The sequence below is a fragment of the Anomaloglossus baeobatrachus genome, chromosome 3 (assembly GCF_048569485.1).
Source record: "Anomaloglossus baeobatrachus isolate aAnoBae1 chromosome 3, aAnoBae1.hap1, whole genome shotgun sequence".
Taxonomy (NCBI): Eukaryota; Metazoa; Chordata; class Amphibia; order Anura; family Aromobatidae; genus Anomaloglossus; species Anomaloglossus baeobatrachus.
In genome coordinates, this window is record NC_134355.1 from 376,930,934 (window position 1) to 376,954,164 (window position 23,231).

The 23,231-nt window shown below is 49.4% G+C and overlaps 1 protein-coding gene across 2 annotated transcripts in view; it reads right to left on the reverse strand.

Annotated features, from left to right (window-relative positions):
* The window catches only part of TTK (TTK protein kinase), a 305,010-nt gene that overhangs the window by 64,319 nt on the left and 217,460 nt on the right, over positions 1–23,231 (reverse strand). For both annotated transcript variants that reach the window (XM_075340172.1, XM_075340171.1), the window contains exons 17-19: positions 14,941–15,065; positions 12,316–12,393; positions 11,510–11,686 (exon numbers count right to left, since the gene is read on the reverse strand). In XM_075340172.1, coding sequence (XP_075196287.1) covers positions 11,510–11,686; positions 12,316–12,393; positions 14,941–15,065 — 380 coding nt within the window. The remainder of the gene's footprint in view (positions 1–11,509; positions 11,687–12,315; positions 12,394–14,940; positions 15,066–23,231) is intronic.

The window sequence follows — 23,231 nt, forward strand, 5'->3', positions numbered from 1 at the left end:
CACCACGTAGTTCCCATATTATAGAATTGATTTACTGACAAGAAGGACCTGTGCTAATGTCATACCCATGTGACCAGAAGGGGCGGGACTTCAGCCAACAGAAAAATAATGTTGCTTCCTGGTATCAGCTATGTTGGCTGATGCCCCACCCCATATGGTAACATAGGTATGACATCAGCACAGGTCCTTCTAGTCAGTTAGTAAAACGATTCTATCATAAAATTAGCATAAATATCAGAGGAAGAATGGATAGGCAGGGGGTCGGGAATGACTATGAATACCCACTCCAACTATCAGCTGATCGGCAGCTGCTGTCATTGAAAAAGCTGTTAATTTTACAAACTTTACTTGATTTTGTTTCAAAACCTAGACATCCTAGCTGACAACTAAAGTTATGTATAGAATCAGCATGATAGTGTACCACCCCTGTGCGAGCAGCCGGGCTTCTGCCGCTGCTCAGATCCGCGGTGGCTCGAGGGGTCTCCGGACCTGGGGGCCGCATGGCCACTCGATTAAAAGAAAAGGGGGGGGGGGGGGGATATGTACAGGGGTTTTTTGGAAAGTTCGTGTCGCCACCCACGATGCGTGGTAATGTGAGGGACCACCGCTGCCGTTGGGGAGCCCGGTGATGGTATGGCAGCCTGATGTTTAACCCCTCCGTGGGTAGAGGGTTTGTTTCTCGGGGCCGGTTGATGATGGATGGTGTTTGGGTGCCGTTGGGAAATAGGAACAGGGGTTTCCAATGTACTCAGTCCCAGAATAACCACACTGACAGCTTGTACACCAAAGTTCTGAGCACTACTGTAGCCTGCAGGGAGCACGCCTGGATCCGTGTACTTGGTGTTGTTGTTGGTCTGTGGCCCTATCCCTGGCACCTTAGTCTCAATTGGACCCGTTGGTACGAAACTCTCCGGGTCCCGCTCACCCGTATGACTAACGGAGTGAGCTTGCTCTCAGGGTTCACGCGTAGGATTTCTTTGGACTGTAGTGGGAAAGGCCTATCCCATCGGTGCGCTAGTACCCCAATTTTGGAGCGGGTTGGGGATAACACTTGAAGTCTTCACCCCCGTCTGGTAAATTACCGGAACGCGTGAAGCTACTTTCCGGCCTGGGGTCCATTTACCTAGTCGTGCCCTGGCCCCTGCCCGATGATAGCTCAAGGCCACTGGCTGGCCTCCTCGGCAGTCCATGCCCCTTGACACTGTCCCCTGTGACCGGGTCCAGGTCCTACCAGGCCCAGACCAACGTCTGCCACCTAGTATACAGGAGCTCTCCTCCGTGACCTCTCCTTACGAGAGCCACTTCACCTCCTCTCTCCTTCACTCTCAACTGTCACTGTCCTCACTTTCTCCTCACCAACCCACCATGTGGGCGGCCCTATTCCCTTCAGGCCCCCCAATGGTGTGTCTGGTAGGTTCAAGTGGGAAGTGTTCCTAGGATTTTGATTGGCCAAGCTGTTAGCAACACCAAAGGACCAGGATCCGTAACCAAGGAGGGTGGATACTGTGCAGAAGGGCATGTTGCACAATACCCTGTGACGACCTGATAGGACACGGCGTCACAATAGTGCCAGTATAGCACTAGCTTTAGGTTATATAGGGAAATCCTGGTGATTGGTGCGCTTTAAATTTCTTTGCCTGTGTGGATTGGATGGGTTGTTGTCGATGGTGCTATTCACATGGTGAGAAATCAATAGCACCTTTAGAAATAAAGTTACTCACAAAATTTTTTAAGTGGTCAAAACTTATTTCACCTGCTGTATATAGTAAAGATGATCATTTGATATCTATAGAATTTATTTATAGGATTCCATTAGCTAAAGACATCTTTAGGGTAAGTTCACAGTGCGTTTTTCGCGGCGTTTTTGCGCAGTTTTCGGGTGCGTTTTTGCTCAGAAAACTGCATGACTTTGCTTCCCCAGCAAAGTCTATGGGTTTTCATTTTTGCTGTCTGCACACAGCATTTTTTTTCAGCTGCGTTTTTGTGGTGCCACAAAAACGCAGCATGTCAATTATTCCCGCATTTTTCACTGCGCTTTTCATCCATTGAGTGCAATGGGATGTTGAAAGACGCAATGAGAAACGCAAATAGGTGCGTTTTAGTGCGTTTCTAAGACCAAAAACGCAGCTATAAACGCAGGAGGTGGGTAGTAAAGTGACATGTACAGGAAGAGGATTCCTTCTGTCAGTAAACACAGAAGCGTGAATCCTCCCGGTACAGTCACCGCCGCTTCCACCTCCCATCCTGTGCATGTATGCTGCCGTGCGGCGCCATGTCTGGGCAGGAGGTGGAAGCGGCTGCAAAATCAAAAGTGAACAGTAAAAAAAAAAAAAGTCATACTTACCTGTCTGCAGACTCCCGGTGCCATGCCCGCTCCCATCTCCTCCCGGTACCGCCGCTACGGGTGTGTGCATTCTCCCCGGGTGCGTATGCCTGCAGGATGCAGGACCTGGCGATGAATCACCTGATGCAGTCACCTGACGCGTCAGCTGATCATAAGTCTCGGGCTGACGCCGGTTATCAGCGGATGCGTCAGGAGACTTCATCCCTGATTACCGGCAGCTCCTGCAGCGATCGGACGGGATCAGGCTCCGCTGCAGGAGCTGCCGGTAAACAGCACATAAGTGAGTATTTTTCTTTTTTTTTTTTTTTCTTTTGCACCGATGCATCTGCTGATTGTATAAACGGCTTTTATACAATCAGCTGATGTGTGATGTGATTCAGGCACTTGATCCTGACACATCATCTGATCGCTTTGCCTTCCAGCAAACCGATCAGATGATATTGGATCCGGATTGGACGGCGTGTGACCCTTGACCCAGGATTACTGCGGAGGGGGGGTTCTTTATTTCAATAAAGATGGAGTCACTAATTGTGTTGTGTTTTATTTCTAATAAAAATATTTTTCTGTGTGTTGTGTTTATTTTTATCTTTACTAGAAATTCATGGTGGCCATGTCTAATATTGGCGTGACACCATGAATTTCGGGCTTAGGGCCAGCTGATAATATACAGCTAGCCCTAACCCCATTATTACCCAGTGAGCTACCCGGCATCAGGGCAGCTGGAAGAGTTGGATACAGCGCCAGAAGATGGCGCTTCTATGAAAGCGCCATTTTCTGGGGTGGCTGCGGACTGCAATTCGCAGCGGGGGTGCCCAGAAAGCATGGGCACCCTGCACTGTGGATTCCAATCCCCAGCTGCCTAGTTGTACCTGGCTGGACACAAAAATTAGGCGAAGCTCACGTCATTTTTTTTTTTAATTATTTAATGAAATTCATGAAATAATTAAAAAAAAAAAAAAGGGCTTCTCTATATTTTTGGTTCCCAGCCGGGTACAAATAGGCAGCTGGGGGTTGGGGGCAGCCCGTACCTGCCTGCTGTACCCGGCTAGCATACAAAAATATGGCGAAGCCCACGTCATTCATACAGTCCTGGAAGGAGGATGCTGAGCCTTGTAGTTAGACAGCTGCTGTCTGCTCTCCTGCATACACTATTGGATGGAGGATGCTGAGCCTTGTAGTTCTGCTCCCCCTGACTCTCCCTCCAGCATACAGTCCTGGATGGAGCATTCTGAGCCTTGTAGTTCTGCAGCTGCTGTCTGCTCTCCTGCATACACTATTGGATGGAGCATTCTGAGCCTTGTAGTTCTGCAGCTGCTGTCTGCTCTCCTGCATACATTGGATGGAGTATGCTGAGCCTTGTAGTGCTGCAGCTGTCTGCTCTCCTGCATACACTAGTGGAGAATGAAGAACATATTGAAGAAGGAAATTACATCAGACCTTTTTTTTTTGTTCACTGATAAAAAAACGCATAAACACGCAGTGAGCAAAAACGCAGCAAAAACGCACCAAATCGCGGCATAACGCGCGCGTTTTTTGCCGCGTTTTTTTGCAGCAAAAAAACCGCACAAAAACGCAGCGTCAAAAAAACGCAGTTTGTGAACCTAGCCTTAATTATGCTTTGCACGCACACATTCTTCTCAGTATAAAGACATAGAATATTTTTAAGAGGCATTTTACAAACGTCGCGAGTATAACGAACGGAATTTTGTTTACTTACCGTAAATTCCTTTTCTTCTAGCTCTAATTGGGAGACCCAGACAATTGGGTGTATAGGCTATGCCTCCGGAGGCAGCACAAAGTATTACACTCAAAAGTGTTAAGCCCCTCCCCTTCTGCCTATACACCCCCCGTGCTCCCACGGGCTCCTCAGTTTTGGTGCAAAAGCAAGAAGGAGGAAATATAATTACAAACTGGTTTAAAGTAACTTCAATCCGAAGGAACATCGGAGAACTGAAACCATTCAACATGAACAACATGTGTACACAAAAAAACAGGGGCGGGTGCTGGGTCTCCCAATTAGAGCTAGAAGAAAAGGAATTTACGGTAAGTAAACAAAATTCCGTTCTTCTTTTTCGCTCTATTGGGAGACCCAGACAATTGGGACGTCCAAAAGCAGTCCCTGGGTGGGTAAAATAATACCTCGTAAGAGAGCCGTAAAACGGCCCTTTCCTACAGGTGGGCAACCGCCGCCTGAAGGACTCGTCTACCTAGGCTGGCATCCGCCGCAGCATAGGTATGCACCTGATAGTGTTTCGTGAAAGTGTGCAGGCTCGACCAGGTAGCCGCCTGACACACCTGCTGAGCCGTAGCCTGGTGCCTCAAAGCCCAGGACGCGCCCACGGCTCTGGTAGAATGGGCCTTCAGCCCTGAGGGAACCGGAAGCCCAGCCGAACGGTAAGCTTCGATAATTGGCTCCTTGATCCACCGAGCCAGGGTTGATTTGGAAGCCTGTGACCCTTTACGCTGGCCCGCGACAAGGACAAAGAGTGCATCCGAGCGGCGCAGGGGCGCCGTACGAGAAATGTAGAATCTGAGTGCTCTTACCAGATCTAACAAGTGCAAATCCTTTTCACATTGGTGAACTGGATGAGGATAAAAAGAAGGTAAGGAGATATCCTGATTGAGATGAAAGGGGGATACAACCTTAGGGAGAAATTCCGGAACCGGACGTAGAACCACCTTGTCCTGGTGAAACACCAGAAAAGGGGCTTTGCATGACAACGCTGCTAGCTCAGACACTCTCCGAAGAGAGGTGACTGCTACTAGGAAGACCACCTTCTGCGAAAGGCGTGAGAGAGAGATATCTCTCATTGGCTCGAATGGTGGTTTCTGAAGAACCATCAGCACCCTGTTCAGATCCCAGGGTTCTAACGGCCGCTTGTAAGGTGGAACGATGTGACAAACTCCCTGCAGGAACGTGCGTACCTGTGGAAGTCTAGCTAGGCGTTTCTGGAAAAACACCGAGAGCGCAGAAACTTGTCCCTTAAGGGAGCCAAGCGACAAACCCTTTTCCAGTCCAGATTGAAGGAAGGACAGAAAAGTAGGTAATGCAAATGGCCAGGGAGAAAAACCCTGAGCAGAGCACCATGACAGAAAAATTTTCCACGTCCTGTGATAGATCTTGGCGGACGTTGGTTTCCTAGCCTGTCTCATAGTGGCAATGACATCCTGAGATAATCCTGAAGACGCTAGGATCCAGGACTCAATGGCCACGCAGTCAGGTTGAGGGCCGCAGAATTCAGATGGAAAAACGGCCCTTGAGACAGCAAGTCTGTTCGGTCTGGTAGTGCCCACGGTTGGCCGACCGTGAGATGCCACAGATCCGGGTACCACGACCTCCTCGGCCAGTCTGGAGCGACGAGGATGGCGCGGCGGCAGTCGGCCCTGATCTTGCGTAACACTCTGGGCAACAGTGCCAGCGGAGGAAACACATACGGGAGCTGAAACTGCGACCAATCCTGAACTAAGGCGTCTGCCGCCAGAGCTCTGGGGTCTTGAGACCGTGCAATGAACATTGGTACCTTGTTGTTGTGCCGGGACGCCATGAGGTCGACGTCCGGCACCCCCCAGCGGCAACAGATCTCCTGAAACACGTCCGGGTGAAGGGACCATTCCCCTGCGTCCATGCCCTGGCGACTGAGATAATCTGCTTCCCAGTTTTCCACGCCTGGGATGTGAACTGCGGATATGGTGGAGGACGTGGCTTCCACCCACATCAAGATCCGCCGGACTTCCTGGAAGGCTTGACGACTGCGTGTGCCGCCTTGGTGATTGATGTATGCCACCGCTGTGGAATTGTCCGACTGAATTCGTATCTGCTTGCCTGCCAGCCACTGCTGGAACGCTTTCAGGGCAAGATACACTGCCCGAATTTCCAGAACATTGATCTGAAGCGAGGACTCTTGCCGGGTCCACGTACCCTGAGTCCTGTGGTGGAGAAAAACCGCTCCCCATCCTGACAGACTCGCGTCTGTCGTAACTACTCCCCAGGATGGGGGAAGGAAGGATTTCCCCTTCGATAATGAAGTGGGAAGAAGCCACCACCGAAGGGAGGCTTTGGTCGCCTGAGAGAGGGAGACGTTCCTGTCGAGGGACGTCGGCTTCCTGTCCCATTTGCGTAGGATGTCCCATTGAAGGGGACGCAGGTGAAACTGTGCGAAAGGAACTGCCTCCATTGCTGCCACCATCTTCCCCAAGAAGTGCATGAGGCGCCTCAAGGGGTGTGACTGGCCTTGAATGAGAGACTGTACCCCTTTCTGTAGTGACTGCTGTTTGATCAGCGGAAGCTTCACTATCGCTGAGAGGGTATGAAACTCCATGCCAAGGTACGTCAGCGATTGGGCCGGTGTCAGATTTGACTTTGGAAAATTGATGATCCACCCGAAACTCTGGAGAGTCTCCAGGGTAACGTCGAGGCTGTGTTGGCATGCCTCTTGAGAGGGTGCCTTGATCAACAGATCGTCCAAGTACGGGATCACAGAATGACCCTGAGAATGGAGGACCGCTACTACAGTAGCCATAACCTTGGTGAAAACCGGTGGGGCTGTTGCCAGGCCGAATGGTAGTGCCACGAACTGCAGGTGTTCGTTTTCCATGGCGAAGCGCAAGAAGCGTTGGTGCTCTGGGGCAATCGGAACGTGGAGATAAGCATCTTTGATATCGATCGATGCAAGGAAATCTCCCTGGGACATTGAGGCGATGACGGAACGGAGGGATTCCATCCGGAACCGCCTGGTCTTTACGTGTTTGTTGAGAAGTTTCAGGTCCAGGACAGGACGGAAGGACCCGTCCTTCTTTGGGACCACAAACAAGTTGGAGTAAAAACCGTGGCCCTGTTGCTGAAGAGGAACAGGGACCACCACTCCTTCTGCCTTCAGGGTGCCCAGCGCCTGCCGAAGAGCCTCGGCTCGCTCGGGAGGCGGAGAGGACCGGAAGAATCGAGTCGGGGGACGAGAGATGAACTCTATCTTGTAACCGTGAGAGAGAATGTCTCTCACCCAGCGGTCTTTTATTTGTGGTAGCCAGGTGTCGCAAAAGCGGGAGAGCCTGCCACCGACCGAGGATGCTACTAGAGGAGGTAGAAAGTCATGAGGCAGCCGCTTTGTTAGCGGTGCTCCCAATGGCCTTTTTAGGACGTGACTTAGACCGCCATGCATCAGAGTTCCTTTGTTCTTTCTGAGACCTTTTGGACTAGGAGAATTGGGACCTGCCCGCGCCCCGAAAGGACCGAAACCTCGACTGCCCTCTCCTCTGTTGGGAGAGGTTCTGCTTGGGCTGGGGTAAGGATGTATCCTTTCCCTTGGATTGTTTGATGATTTCATCCAGGCGCTCGCCAAAGAGCCTGTCGCCAGAAATTGGCAAACCGGTTAAACGCTTTTTGGAAGCGGAATCTGCCTTCCACTCCCGTAGCCACAAGGCCCTGCGGACTACTACCGAATTGGTGGTCGCAACTGCCGTACGGCTCCCAGAGTCCAGGACAGCATTCATAGCGTAAGACGCAATTGCCGAGGTCTGGGAGGTAATGGAAGCCACTTGTGGCGCAGCCGCTTCAATTTTCGCTTGACCTGCTGATATAGCTTGTAGCGCCCATACGGCTGCGAATGCTGGGGCAAAAGAAGCTCCGATAGCTTCATAGATGGATTTCATCCAGAGCTCCATCTGCCTGTCAGTGGCATCTTTAAGCGAGGCCCCATCTTCCACTGCAAGTATGGATCTAGCCGCCAGTCTGGAGATTGGAGGATCCACTTTGGGACATTGAATCCAACCTTTAACCACTTCCGGGGGAAAAGGATAACGTGTATCCTTAAGGCGCTTAGAGAAACGCTTATCCGGACAAGCATGGTGATTCTGGATTGCCTCTCTGAAATCAGAGTGGTCTAGAAACATACTCTGTGTACGCTTGGGGAACCTGAAGCGAAATTTCTCCTGCTGAGAATCTGACTCCTCCGCCGGAGGGGCTGAGGGAAGAATATCCAGCAACTGATGAATGGATGCAATAAGATCATTCACTATGGCGTCCCCGTCTGGAGAATTAAGATTGAGAGCGCTCCCAGGATCAGAATCCTGATCAGCTGTCTCCGCATCATCAACCAGAGAATCCCCCCGCTGAGACCCTAAACAATATGATGTCGAGGGAAATTCTAAGCGGGCCCGCTTAGACGATCTGGGGCTAGGTTCTAAGTCCGAACCCTCCGTCTGGGAGGTATGAGATACCCCGGGAGGACATTGTTGGTCCAACTGAGGGGGGTCAGGGAACAATGATTCAACAGAGTCCCTTTGCTGAGATACCGGTCTGGACTGCAAGGCTTCTAGTATCTTAGCCATAGTCTCAGAGAGTTGATCCTTAAAGGCTGCAAACTCAGTCCCCGTCACCTGGACATTGTCAATAGGTGGCTCCCCCTGGGCCCCTCTTAGCAGAGGATCCGGCTGAGGAAGTGTCACAGGGGTCGAACACTGTACACAATGAGGGTCAGTGGAACCTGCCGGTAGCTGGGTCTTACATGCGGCGCAGGCAACATAATAAGCCTGTGTTTTGGCACCCCTGCCTTTTGTGGGCGCCATGCTATAGTTTTCCCTGAGTAACACAATAGGGTATATAGCCAGAAAGAACTGTGCTCATACAGTGTAAATTATATACAGTACACAAATAATGTACCAATACAATACAGCACCATGGGTCTAGCACCACATGTGCTGCTTACCAGCCGCCTAAGCGGTTGTGAGGCCACCAGAGACCGTGACTGGGTCTCCCATGAATATGTCCCTCTCTGCAGCGTCGGTGGAGCTGACAGGAATGGCTGCGGCGTCCTGACGAGCTGAGGAAGCTGTGGGCGTGGCCAGGAAAGAGCGCGAAACGGGCGCTCACACTGTGCACGGTGAGGGGAGTGGAGCATGTAAATCATACTCCAGCCCTCATTGCTGCTCGCTCCGTGCAGCGTCCCGCCCTTCCCCTGCCTGTCAGGGCTGAGGGCGGGAGAGAAAAAGGGAAACTAGGCCGCAATGAAGCCGGGGACCGTAGTAATAAACGCGGCCGCCGTAAAAGCGCGGTCGCGTGAAAGTCCCCGGCGAACTACAAGTCCCAGCCGCGCCGCAGTGTCCCGTGGCAACGGCGGTCAGTGCGGTAGCCCTTACATATAAACACACTCAGCGACGCTGAGTGTGTAATGGCACATATAGACCCGGTCAGCGCCGCGGTCCCCGGTGCACTAGCACACCCAGCAAAGCTGAGGTGATGCCGTGCGCGGTCCCCATAGGGATACAGAGTACCTTTAAGATGCAGGGCCATGTCCCTGAACGGTATCGGCTCCTATCCATCAGGCTCCACAGGAGTTGTGGATGAAGCCCGGTCTCAGTGCCTGGAGACCGATAAGATCCCACTTCACCCAGAGCCCTAAGGGGGATGGGGAAGGAAAACAGCATGTGGGCTCCAGCCTCCGTACCCGCAATGGATACCTAAACCTTAACAACACCGCCGACAAAAGTGGGGTGAGAAGGGAGCATGCTGGGGGCTCTATATGGGCCCACTTTTCTTCCATCCGACCTAGTCAGCAGCTGCTGCTGACTAATCTGTGGAGCTGTGCTTGCATGTCTGCCTCCTTCGCACAAAGCAAAAAACTGAGGAGCCCGTGGGAGCACGGGGGGTGTATAGGCAGAAGGGGAGGGGCTTAACACTTTTGAGTGTAATACTTTGTGCTGCCTCCGGAGGCATAGCCTATACACCCAATTGTCTGGGTCTCCCAATAGAGCGAAAAAGAAAATAGGTTTTCATTAATAAGTGCCTCAAGTCGTTTACATGTTTCATTGTCCTTCTCGTGGAGACTAGAGACTAGATATTGGAAATCATTGTATTTATATGTGAGCTATAATTTGGAAGTAAGAGACTGAGGGTATTTGTTTGGGTGTCCGCTATGTACATACTAATCAGCTGACTAACTTGGGCTATATTCACATATTGCGTTTTTGCTTAGGTTTTCCTGAAGGCAAAACCTAAAGAAGTAGGTAGAAGTAAAGGAGCTGATAACGAAATCTAGGTTCTGGTGCAGATTAGGTGTGCCATTTGTTTAACTCTACTAAGAGCATTACAATCCACTGTAAATTTGCAACATATGTGTATTTTGCTGTCAATCTGCAGCAGAAAATTTCTGTCACATGTGTACTTCCATGTACATCGGAGCTATTACACCTAAATTACAGCAGAGTGCACATAAACTAAATACAAATTACAGATTTTTTTTTTTCCCTACTTTGGGTGTGAGTAGCAATGAGCGAGCACTACCATGCGCAGTACTCACTACGAGCAGGTCGAATGCTTGGACGGATCAACTCATGTACTGAGTATAATACAAGTCAATGGGAAATGAGCATTGTTCCTGAAAACTTTACGGAAAAATACTAGAGTTTTCCATTGACTTCCATGATACTCGATACATGATACTCGATACATGATACTCGATACATGATACTCGATACACGAGTTGAGGAAGTCTGACCATGCGACCGGCTCGTTATTAGTACCGAAACATCTGAGAATAGCAGTATTCGCTCATCACTAAGTGAGAGTAGAATACAAAGCTCAAGGTTTGTCCACTGCTTGGGCAATCCCTTATCAACAGCAATATTCCCTGGTAGAAACTAACAGCCTGTCGTCATACGTGATGTGGGTCTTGTTCTAGCAACATCGGGACTATATTTTAGAAGGGGGGAATATAGCAATTTAGAAGGGGTTATCCAAGTAGTGTACAAACCCTTTAAGTCACGTAGTTAAGACAGTTTCTTGAGATTTGCTGCAACAGTCATCAACACTCATTACACAATAATCTTGCAGTCTTAACAGGTTTTCAATCACCCAACGAACGAGCAAAATGCTTGTTCTTCGGGTGAAATGATCTTTTCTGCTGGACATTAGATGATCATTCTCATCAGTACATCATCCTGTGTAAACAGGACTTGCATCTGAGAACAATCACTGCCTATGTGCACCAAATAATCTATTACAGCTCTTTAGGTGCACCACTGAAGCCATATTTGTCAGTGTAAACAGGATATAAAATGACTACAAGCCAGCAAACATGTAGTTATCAGCACTAGTTTTCTGCCACTAATCAGTTTGTGCAAACTACTCTGGTTGGCTGCCATTATTTACAAGAAATAAGTGAGAAATCTTACCCTGAGTACGTCCTGAAGGTCTGTCTCCGGGATATCTGGAATCTCTATTACATAACTTGGGTCCAAGATTGCATGTAGCTTTGTGATCTGATTTGTAATATGTTGGAATGGAGTCTTCCCATAGGTCATGCAGTAAAGTATACACCCCAGAGACCACACATCTCCTTTTGGGCTTATCTTAACGGAAAAAAAAAAGACACAAAAGCTTTCAGTCATATCATGAGGAATAGTCAGATCGTTTAGAATGACTGGATTATTATAGATAACTTACATTGGGAAGAAAATATAGATTCGTCCTGCTTTCACATGTACTAGCCAAGTGCCATCTATGGGCCAGCAACCAGAAGCACACGTCCACGGATGTTACCAAGCCATACTTTATCACATACTATAAGGGTCTAGGACGTTGACAGAAAATTCAGGGGTAGTGAGAACACCTGTTCACCATTTCATAAGTGAGGAGCCCCCTCTGAATGGAGTGAAGGCAGATCATACGCACCTCCACTCCATTCATTCTTGGAGCGTTGGAGACAGACAAGAGCAGCGTTCTGCTATCTCTGCAGTCCCATTGAGGATGAGTACAGCAGAGAGGTGCACATGCTCTGCTTCGGCTCTACTCATCCAGGGGATCTTAGGAGCTCCAGTCTCAGGATCAGTGGGGGTCCTGCTTTAGATATACAAGTGATTGAAGACATAGGCTTGATTTTTACACTGAAACTCTTATTTCTAGATTTACCCTATGAGCAGAAAAAAAAAATACATAATCAACTAGGATCAGCTATAGATAAAGCAAGAAGAGATTTTACCTTTGACCTAGGCCTTCCATTATCGCCAAATGATGTATCTTTGATGGCCTCTGGCGGCATGTAATTTATTGTGCCCACCTAAATGGAAAAAAAATAATAAATCAATGATAAGCCAACTATGGTATAACTATTTTGCTAAATAATTTTTGAAAAACTTCTCAATTTACAATTAATAATATTTAACACCCAACTTTCTGGATTTTTGCCTTTTTTTCCTCCCTTTTATTTTTCTGCTGTATTGGGCTTGTATTTTGTGTGAGGTGTTGTAGTTTTCAATAAAAACATTCATTTTACCATACAATGGAGTGGAAAAAAAGAGAAAAAAAAATTCAAGTTAACTGAATTATGCATTTTTGGGGGTTTTGTTGATATTCATTGTGTTGAAAAAAAATGCTCTGGCCACATGATTCTGCAGGTCAGTACAATTACAACGATACCCTACTTTTTTATAATATTATAGTGGTAAAAAAATACTGAACTGAAATATTAATAAAAAAAGTATCAAAAATTGCTTGTCATTACAGTTTTCATTTTAACATTAATAAAGCTGAGTAAAGGCTTATATTTTGCATCGCGAGCCAACTTTTTTTTTTATAGATACCATTTCTGCCTAAATTAAGTCACTCTGATCGCTCTTTATTGAATTTTAGGTTAATTCATTTTATACTTTGATAGACTGGACTTTTATTGATACAGCGACACTGCATAAGATGTAGATTTATAGATATAGGACTGTGTGCAGCAAGGATTCGCCGGTTTCTGAGCTGGGAATGGCGGTCACGTGACCACAATGTGATACCCTGTTTACCCCAAAAATTTGACACTGTCTTTTTTTTGCCCCAAAAAAAGCACTAGGTTTTATTTTCTGGGGAGGGCTTATTTTTGGGAAGACATGGTCTGGGGTAAGTTTACCCCCAAAAAATGCAGATCCCCTTTCCCAGGATCATCATACATACCAGACCCCAGGCATCTGCGTGGCTCCCTCCTGCGATCCTCAGTGGGCGCTCCGAGCATGTATGCTGCACAGCGGTCCTCCCCTGCTTCTGGCCGATACACACATCAGATCACATACACACACCACATATACAATCGCGTGGACAACACTCACCACATCCAGTGATACCACTTGCTTCCGGGCAGCAGGTCCTGGATGCTCCACTGTACAGTGTCACATGATACCACATGATTCCACCCGCAGGACCTGAAAGCGCCACTGCACAGTGTCACATGATGCGTTCCACCCACTGGTCCTGGAAGCTCCACTGCCAGGTGCACAGCGTCGCAGGTCCTTAAACCACCGAGAAGCAATTGATATTGCTGGATGTGGCGAGTGTGTGTGTAATCTGATGTGTGTGTTCCTTCACAGGTCCTTGATGCGTTTCACTGCTCCCAGTCGGCGTCTGGCGAGTATGATCACAGGGTCTTCTCTCTTTTCAGGTGTCTGCTTTCTATAATAAAATGTCCTGCAGTATGTTTTAACTTTTTTTAGCTGCATGAACACGTCATTATTGAACCACAACTAGGGCTTATTTTCAGGGGGAAGTCTTATATTTAGGCCTTGCAGAAAACGCCTGCTAAGTCTTATTTTCGGGGAAACACTGTATGCAGGTTCTCGGATAAAATCAGACTAGTGGGCATGGCCTTGCTCAATACAAGTGTATGGAACGGTTGCATCTGACTAGAAGGCGCAGCAGTCTAGTGGGCACAACCTTGCTCAATATACTTGTATTGAGCGAGGCCACGTCCACTACTTGGGTTCTGGCCAGGAATATAAATCGCACACAACTGAGGCCACGTGACCACCATTACCAGCTCAGAAACAGGTGAATCCTTGCAGCACACAATATGTGAGCTGGGAGGAGTCATGACTCTTCAATAACAAAGTGACTGCATACTTATCTTTTTCGAGAGGATAAGCCCTTTAAGGAACTTGTACCTGGTATCGTTTGATCCCTATGCTATATACTGCAATACCACAGTATTGCAGCATGTAGTAAAAATCACAGTCTCCTATGAACACTCAAACTCTAATAGCCACTGTTATGGACAAATGATGGAGGAAGACAGCAATCATCTGCCATTTACGATGCAGGATCAGCTCCAGAGCTGATGGGTAGAAGACAAATGGATATACAAGCATTTCCAATAAAGAGGAGGTGCTATCCCAATGTCCATGTTCTGCATCAGTCTACTTAATAGTAAACTTCACGCTAATTGTAAAATGAACATATACCGTACAGTATTACACCATAGCATTAACAATTCTTACTGAAGGAGAACAGTAGGCTTGTGTAACTCTAGAACTAAAAGAAATGCCCAAGTACCCTTTCCCAACCAAAGATATGTTTCCCATATCAGAGTAGTAAGTGTAATTTAATTGTGAGGGTCACACTGCTAAGAACTCAAACTGATTGTTGGTGACCACACTGGCTTTTCCTTGGAGACATACGGTCAGCCCTTGAACAATAATTGTGGGTGTACCTGGTGTCTACAGGAAAGCAAAGCTTGGATAACTGGATTCCATAGGGGCCCAGCAATGAGAGCACTTTACACTATATTAATTTTAAACATGAAAATGTAAGATACCTAAACATTAAACTGAATTGCATGTGTCCGAATAAATACCTGAGAGTCTTTAACAATGCTGGTTACATCTGGGTGGATTTGGTTTGCAATGCCGAAGTCTATCAGCTTGAGCATCCCATCAACAATCAAGAAATTTGCAGGCTTCAGATCACTGTGAACAATACCTAGAAGATATACAGGGTTTGTGAATATCCAGCCGCACACAATACAACACAAGAGGAGACTTCTAAAATCTGTCAAAAAATGATAATTATGTCCACAGGATTAAAGAGCCATCCCTTTATCATTATGAGCTGGGTGGCTCAGTGGTTAGCATCCCTGACATACAGTGCTCGGTACTGCATTCCAGTCTGACCAAGAATTACATCTTAAGGGGTTTTGAGTTTCCCCACATCCTAGTGGCTGTTGTGGGATGAGAACCAAAATGCAGCCACTGAAGCGCTGCTTGCCGCACAACTCCAAGTAACAAGAATTTCCAATCTGTGCTGAGTCCTGTGTGTGAAAAATGTGCATGGCAAAGGTTTGTTCTTGTTAAAGAGAATTTGTCACCAGTTTTTTGCTACCTCATCTGAGAGCAGCATAATGTAGGAAAAGAGACCCTGATTCCAAGGATATATCACTTGGTCTATTGGGTGAAGCAGTTGTGACACAATCATAGTTCTTAGATGCAGTATGTAGCAGAGCTCAGAAAGCTAACCCCGCCCCCACCAAAGCTTTGTTTGAGCTGTAGTCCAGGCAGTGACAATCTCCTGGTGATAAAACACGATAAGTTACATCGATTAATTCAGGGTTTTAACCCCTAGATCATGCACTCTTAAATTACATAGCTAAAACCTTTTGACAGATTCCCTTTAACCCCTTCAGCCCCTGGGCACTTTCCGTTTTTGTTTTTTGCCCCCCTTCTTCCGAGAGCCGTAACTTTTTTATTTTTCCGTCAATCTTGCCATATGAGGGCTTGTTTTTTTGCGGGATAAGTTGTGCTTTTAAATGAAACCATAGGTTTTACCATATGGTGTACTGGAAAACAGCAAAAAAATTCCAAATGCAGAAAAATTGCAAAAAAAGTGTGATGGCACAATAGTTTTTGGGATGTTTTATTCACGGTGTTCACTATATGGTAAAACGGATGTGTGGGTATGATGCCTGAGGTCGGTGCGAGTTTGTAGACACCAAACATGTATAGGTTTACTTGTATCTAAGGGGTTAAAAAAATTTCACAAGTTTGTCCAATAAAAGTGGCGCACGTTTTGCGCCATTTTCCGAAACACGTAGCGTTCTTATTTTTGGGATCTATGGCTCAGTGACGGCTTATTTTTTGCGTCTCGAGCTGACGTTTCTAATGGTACCATTTTTGCGCAGATGCTACGTTTTGATCGCCTGCTATTGCATTTTGCGTAAAACTTGCGGCGACCAAAAAACTTAATTTTGGCGTTTGGAATTTTTTTGCCACTACGCCGTTTACCAATCAGATTAATTGATTTTATATTTTGATAGATCGGGCATTTCTGAACGCGGCGATACCAAATATGTGTATATTTATTTATTTTTTAACCCTTTAATTTTCAAAGGGGGGTGATTTGAACTTTTAGGTTTTTGTTTTTTTTCACTTTTTAAAAAACTTTTTTTTATTTTACTAGTCCCCCTAGGGGGATATACCATATTTTTCGGACCATAAGACGCACTTTTTTTCCCCCAAATGTTGGGGGAAAGTTGGGGGTGCGTCTTATGGTCTGACTATAGGGCTGCGGCTGGGAATGAGGGTGCTGCGGGTCATCGGGGGCACGAGCAGGCAGCAGCAGCGCCTGCTCGTGACCACGTGGGCCCGCTCATTACATATGCACGCCCATCCTCCCGCCCATCTCTCAGCGCTGAAGCCGGCACTGACAGGTGGGCGGGAGGACGAGCGGGGACGCGCGCATAGTAAAGAGCCGGCATGATCACCCCTGGCAATTACAGCCTGGAGTGATCATGTGCGGCTGTATTCACTGCCCCCCGCGCGTCATTACCAGCGCGGGGTGCAGTGAATCGGTGCACTCACCCGTCCCCGTGTGTGGAGCCGCCCCCCTGCTGCACGCGATGACTTCCTGTCTGTGCCGGTCAGCTGATCTGTGCTGAGCTGGTCAGCTGATCGGCACAGACAGGAAGACATCGCGATGTTGCAGGGGAACGGCTCCACACACACAGATCAGCGTGCCAGAGAGGAAGATGTGATCGGTGCTGCAGGGAGTGAGGAAAAGGTGAGTATAAACGTTTATTTTTTTTCTCTGTGCTATAGGATACAGGCCATATACCAGGATGGTATATGAGCACGATGGGAGTATATGAGCAGGCAGGATGGGGGGGCATGTAAACAGGCTGGATGGGGGGGCATGTAAACAGGCAGGATGGGGGGGCATGTAAACAGGCAGGATGGGGGGGCATGTAAACAGGCAGGATGGGGGGGCATGTAAACAGGCTGGATGGGGGGGCATGTAAACAGGCTGGATGGGGGGGCATGTAAACAGGCTGGATGGGGGGGCATGTAAACAGGCTGGATGGGGGGGCATGTAAACAGGCTGGATGGGGGGGCATGTAAACAGGCTGGATGGGGGGGCATGTAAACAGGCTGGATGGGGGGGCATGTAAACAGGCTGGATGGGGGGGCATGTAAACAGGCTGGATGGGGGGGCATGTAAACAGGCTGGATGGGGGGGCATGTAAACAGGCTGGATGGGGGGGCATGTAAACAGGCTGGATGGGGGGGCATGTGAACAGGCTGGATGGGGGGGCATGTAAACAGGCTGGATGGGGGGGCATGTAAACAGGCTGGATGGGGGGGCATGTAAACAGGCTGGATGGGGGGGCATGTAAACAGGCTGGATGGGGGGGCATGTAAACAGGCTGGATGGGGGGGCATGTAAACAGGCTGGATGGGGGGGCATGTAAACAGGCTGGATGGGGGGGCATGTAAACAGGCTGGATGGGGGGGCATGTAAACAGGCTGGATGGGGGGGCATGTAAACAGGCTGGATGGGGGGGCATGTAAACAGGCTGGATGGGGGGGCATGTAAACAGGCTGGATGGGGGGGCATGTGAACAGGCTGGATGGGGGGGCATGTGAACAGGCTGGATGGGGGGGCATGTGAACAGGCTGGATGGGGGGGCATGTGAACAGGCTGGATGGGGGGGCATGTGAACAGGCTGGATGGGGGGCATGTGAACAGGCTGGATGGGGGGGCATGTGAACAGGCTGGATGGGGGGGCATGTGAACAGGCTGGATGGGGGGGCATGTGAACAGGCTGGATGGGGGGGCATGTGAACAGGCTGGATGGGGGGGCATGTGAACAGGCTGGATGGGGGGGCATGTGAACAGGCTGGATGGGGGGGCATGTGAACAGGCTGGATGGGGGGGCATGTGAACAGGCTGGATGGGGGGGCATGTGAACAGGCTGGATGGGGGGGCATGTGAACAGGCTGGATGGGGGGCATGTGAACAGGCTGGATGGGGGGGCATGTGAACAGGCTGGATGGGGGGGCATGTGAACAGGCTGGATGGGGGGGCATGTGAACAGGCTGGATGGGGGGGCATGTGAACAGGCTGGATGGGGGGGCATGTGAACAGGCTGGATGGGGGGGGCATGTGAACAGGCTGGATGGGGGGGCATGTGAACTGGATGGGGGGGGGGGTATGTGAACAGGATGGATGGGGGTTTATAGCAGGATCATATACAAGGCAGGAGGATCATTACCAGGATGGGGTACCTTAGTAGAGAATCTGGGGACATTACCCCCATAACAGTGTCATCAGCAGATCCTCGCCCTATAACAGTGTGTCATGACCACATTTTTTGCTTAAAGTTTTATTTTCCCATTTTCCTCCTCTAAAACCAGGGTGCGTCTTATAGTCCGGTGCGTCTTATAGTCCGAAAAATACGGTAGCGATCAGCAATCCGATCGCTATTATCGATCTGCTGATCACAGCTATACAGCTGTAAACAGCAGATACAGTCACTTTCTTTTTCCCTCTGCTCTCGGCCGAGGGAAAACGAAAGTGAAACATCATAGCTGCAGGCGTCATCACATGACCCTGTGCTACGATGGCAACCACCGATAGTCACGTGATCACGCACGTGACTTCCGGTGGGGGCGGCGGTAAGTAAAAAACATGGCCGCGCGCATTTAGATCTTGCTGACAGACTTTGGCAACAAGATTTAAGGGGTTAATGGCCGCGGGTGGAAGCAATTCCACCCGCGGCTAGCAGGCACACATGTCAGCTGTTGAAAACAGCTGATGTGTGCCGACCGCCGCCTGCCCGCGGGAGGGGGCAGGGCTTAACGGGACACGCTCCATGACGGATATATCTGTCCATGGTCGTGAAGGGGTTAAAAGAAGGGAATTTTGTATACTTACCGTAAATTCCTTTTCTTCTAGCTCCAATTGGGAGACCCAGACAATTGGGTGTATAGCTACTGCCTCCGGAGGCCACACAAAGTATTACACTCAAAAGTGTAAGGCCCCTCCCCTTCTGGCTATACACCCCCAGTGGGATCACTGGCTCACCAGTTTAGTGCAAAAGCAAGAAGGAGGAAAGCCAATAACTGGTTTAAAGACCAATTCAATCCGAAGAAACATCGGAGAACTGCAACCATTCACATGAACAACATGTGTACCGAAAAAAACCCTAAGAAAACAGGGCGGGCGCTGGGTCTCCCAATTGGAGCTAGAAGAAAAGGAATTTACGGTAAGTATACAAAATTCCCTTCTTCTTTGTCGCTCCATTGGGAGACCCAGACAATTGGGACGTCCAAAAGCAGTCCCTGGGTGGGTAAAAGAATACCTCGTGGTAGGGCCGTCAAACAGCCCTTTCGTACAGGTGGGCAACCGCCGCCTGAAGGACTTGTCTACCTAGGCTGGCGTCTGCCGAAGCGTAGGTATGCACCTGATAATGCTTGGTAAAAGTGTGCAGACTCGACCAGGTAGGTGCCTGGCACACCTGCTGAGCCGTAGCCTGGTGCCGTAATGCCCAGGACGCACCCACGGCTCTGGTAGAATGGGCATTCAGCCCTGAGGGAACCGGGAGCCTAGCAGAACGGTAGGTTTCAAGAATTGGTTCCTTGATCCACCGAGTCAGGGTGGATTTGGAAGCTAGCGACCCTTTACGCTGACCAGCGACAAGGACAAAGAGTGCATCCGGGCGGCACAGGAGCGCCGTGCGGGAATGTAGATCCTGAGTGCTCTCACCAGATCCAACAGATGCAAATCCTTTTCAAATTGATGGACTGGATGAGGACACAAAGAAGGTAAGGTGATATCTTGATTGAGATGAAAGTGGGATACTACCTTAGGGAGAAAGTCCGGAATCGGACGCCGAACCCCCTTGTCCTGGTGAAGACCAGGAATGGAGATTTGCATGACAGCGCTGCTAGCTCGGACACTCTCTGAAGAGACGTGACCGCTACTAGAAAGGCCACTTTCTGTGAAAGACGGAAAAGGGAAACAACTTTCAAAGGCTCGAAAGGCGGCTTCAAGAGAGTCATTAGAACCTTGTTCAGACTCCAGAGCTCTAATGGCCGCTTGTACGGAGTGATAAGACAAACTCCCTGCAGGAACGTGCATACCTGCGGAAGTCGGCTAGGCGTTTCTGAAAAAATACAGATAGCGCTGAGACTTGTCCTTTAAGGGAGCTGAGCGACCAACCATTTTCCAACCAAGATTGTAGGAAGGAAGGAAAAATAGGCGATGCCAATGGCCAGGGAGAACTCCTTGAGCAGAGCACCAAGATAAGAATATCTTCCACGATCTGTGGTAGATCTTGGCGGACGTTGGCTTCTTGGCCTGCGTCATGGTGACAACCACTCCTGAGATAATCCTGAAGACGCTAGGATCCAGGACTCAATGGCTACACCGTCATGTTCAGGGCCGCAGAGTTCAGATGGAAAAAAGGGCCCTTGAAACAGCAAGTCTGGTCGGTCTGGTAGTGCCCACGGATGGCCTACCGTGAGGTACCACAGATCCGGGAACCCCGACCTCCTCGGCCAATCTGGAGCGACGAGGATGGCGCGGCGACAGTCGGACTTGATCTTGCGCAGCACTCTGGGCAACAATGCCAGAGGTGGGACACATAAGGTAGCCGGGACTGCGACCAATGTTGAACTGAGGCGTCCGCCGCCAGAGCTCGATGATCGTGAGACTGTGCTATGAAGCCGGAACAAAGTTGTTGTGCCGTGACGCCATTATGTCGACGTCCGGCATCCCGCAGCGGCGACAGGTCTCCTGAAACCCGTCCGGGTGAAGAAACCATTCCCCTGCGTCCATACCCTGGCGACTGAGGAAGTCTGCTTCCTAGTTTACCACGCCTGGGATGTGAACTGCGGATATGGTGGATGCCGTGTCTTCCACCCACGTCAGAATCCGCCGGCTTCCCGGAAGGCTTGCCGGCTGCGTGTTCTTCCGTGGTGGTTGATGTATGCCACCGCTGTGGAGATATCCGACTGAATTCGGATGTGCTTGCTTTTCAGCCACTGCTGGAAGGCTTGTAGGACAAGATACACTGCTCTGATTTCCAGAACATTGATCTGAGGGGTGGACTCTTGCTGAATCCACGTACCTTGAGTCTTGTGGCAGAGAAAAACTGCTCCCCACTCTGATAGACTCGTGCCTGTCGTAACTACCGCCCGGGATGGGGGTAGGAAGGACCTTTTTTCTGACCATGAGGTGGGAAGAAGCCACCACCGTAGAGATTCTTTGGCCGCCTGAGAAGGGAGACATCTGTCGATGGGCGTCGACTTCCCGTCTCATTGGCGGAGAATGTCCCATTGTAGTGGACGCAGATGAAACTGCGCGAAAGGGACTGCCGCCATTGCTACCACCTTACGTGAGAAGTGGATGAGGCGTCTCAATGTGTGCGACTGATCCTAAGGAGAGATTGCAGCCTTGTCTGTAGTGAACGCTGTTTGTCTAGCGGAAGCTTCACTATCGCTGAGAGAGTATGAAACTCCATGCCTAGATATGTTAGTGATTGGCCCGGGGTCGGATCTGACTTTGAAAAGTTGATGATCCTCCCGAAACTCTGGAGAGTCTCCAGCGCAGCGTTCGGCTGTGTTGGCATGTTCCTTAAGAGGGTGCCTTGACAAGTAGATCTCCCAAACACGGGATCACAGAGTGACCTTGAGATTGCAGGACTGGTACTACTGCTGCCATGACCTTAGCGAAGACCCGTGGGGCTATCGCCAGCCGGCAGGCAGAGTTACGAACTGAAGGTGTTCGCGTCTTATAACAAGGTGTAGAAACGCTGGAGCTCTGGATCACTCGGCACGTGGGGATAAGCATCCTTGACGTCTATCGATGTTAGGAAATTTCCTTGAAACATTGAGGCGATGACGGAGCGGGGGGATTACATCCGGAACCGCCTGGTGTTCACGAGCTGGTTGAGCCGTGTTAGATCCAGAACGGGACGGAAATACTCGTCCTTTCTTGGCATCACAAATAATTCGGAGTAAAAACCGTGACCTTGTTCCTGAAGAGGAACGGGGGTCACCACTCGTTGTGCCTTTAGAGTGCCCACCGCCTGCAGAAGAGCATCGGCTCGGTCGGGAGGTGGAGAAGTTCTGAAGAATTGAGTTGGAGGACGAGAACTGAACTCTATCCTGTACCCGTGAGACAGAATGTCTCTCACCCAACGGTCTTTGACCTGTGACAGCGAAATATCGCCAAGGTGCTACCGACCGAGGATGCGGAGAGAGGAGGCCGCAAGTCATGAGGAAGCCTCTTGGAAGTGGGTTTTCAGGCTGTCTTTTTTGGGCGTGACTGAGCCCGCCAAGAAACTGAGCTCCTCTGATCCCTTTGAGTCCTCTTTGGACGAGGAGAAATGGGACCTGCCCGAGCCTTGAAAAGACCGAAAACCCCGACTGTCCCTTGGTATGTTGGGGTTTGTTTTGTCTGGGCTGAGGTAAGGAAGAATCCTTACTCTTGAACTGTTTAATGATTACATCTCACGCACACTAAACAGACGGTCAGCAGAACAAGGCAAACTGGTTAAGCCCTTTTTTGGAAGCAGAATCTGCCTTCCATTCAATTAACACCCAGGCCCTGCGTAAAAACCACGGAGTGAGCGGACGCCACTGCCGTACGGGTCGTAGAGTCCAGGACAGCATTAATCGCATAAGACGCAAATGCAGACATTTGAGCGGTTAAGGATGACACTTGCGTAACAGATGTACGTGTGACCGTGTCCATCTGTGTAAGACAAGCTGAAGTAGCTTGGGTTGCCTCTACGGCTGCGAATGCTGGAGCTAACAGCGCACCGATAGCCTCATAGATGGATTTCGACCAGAGATCCCTCTGTCTGTC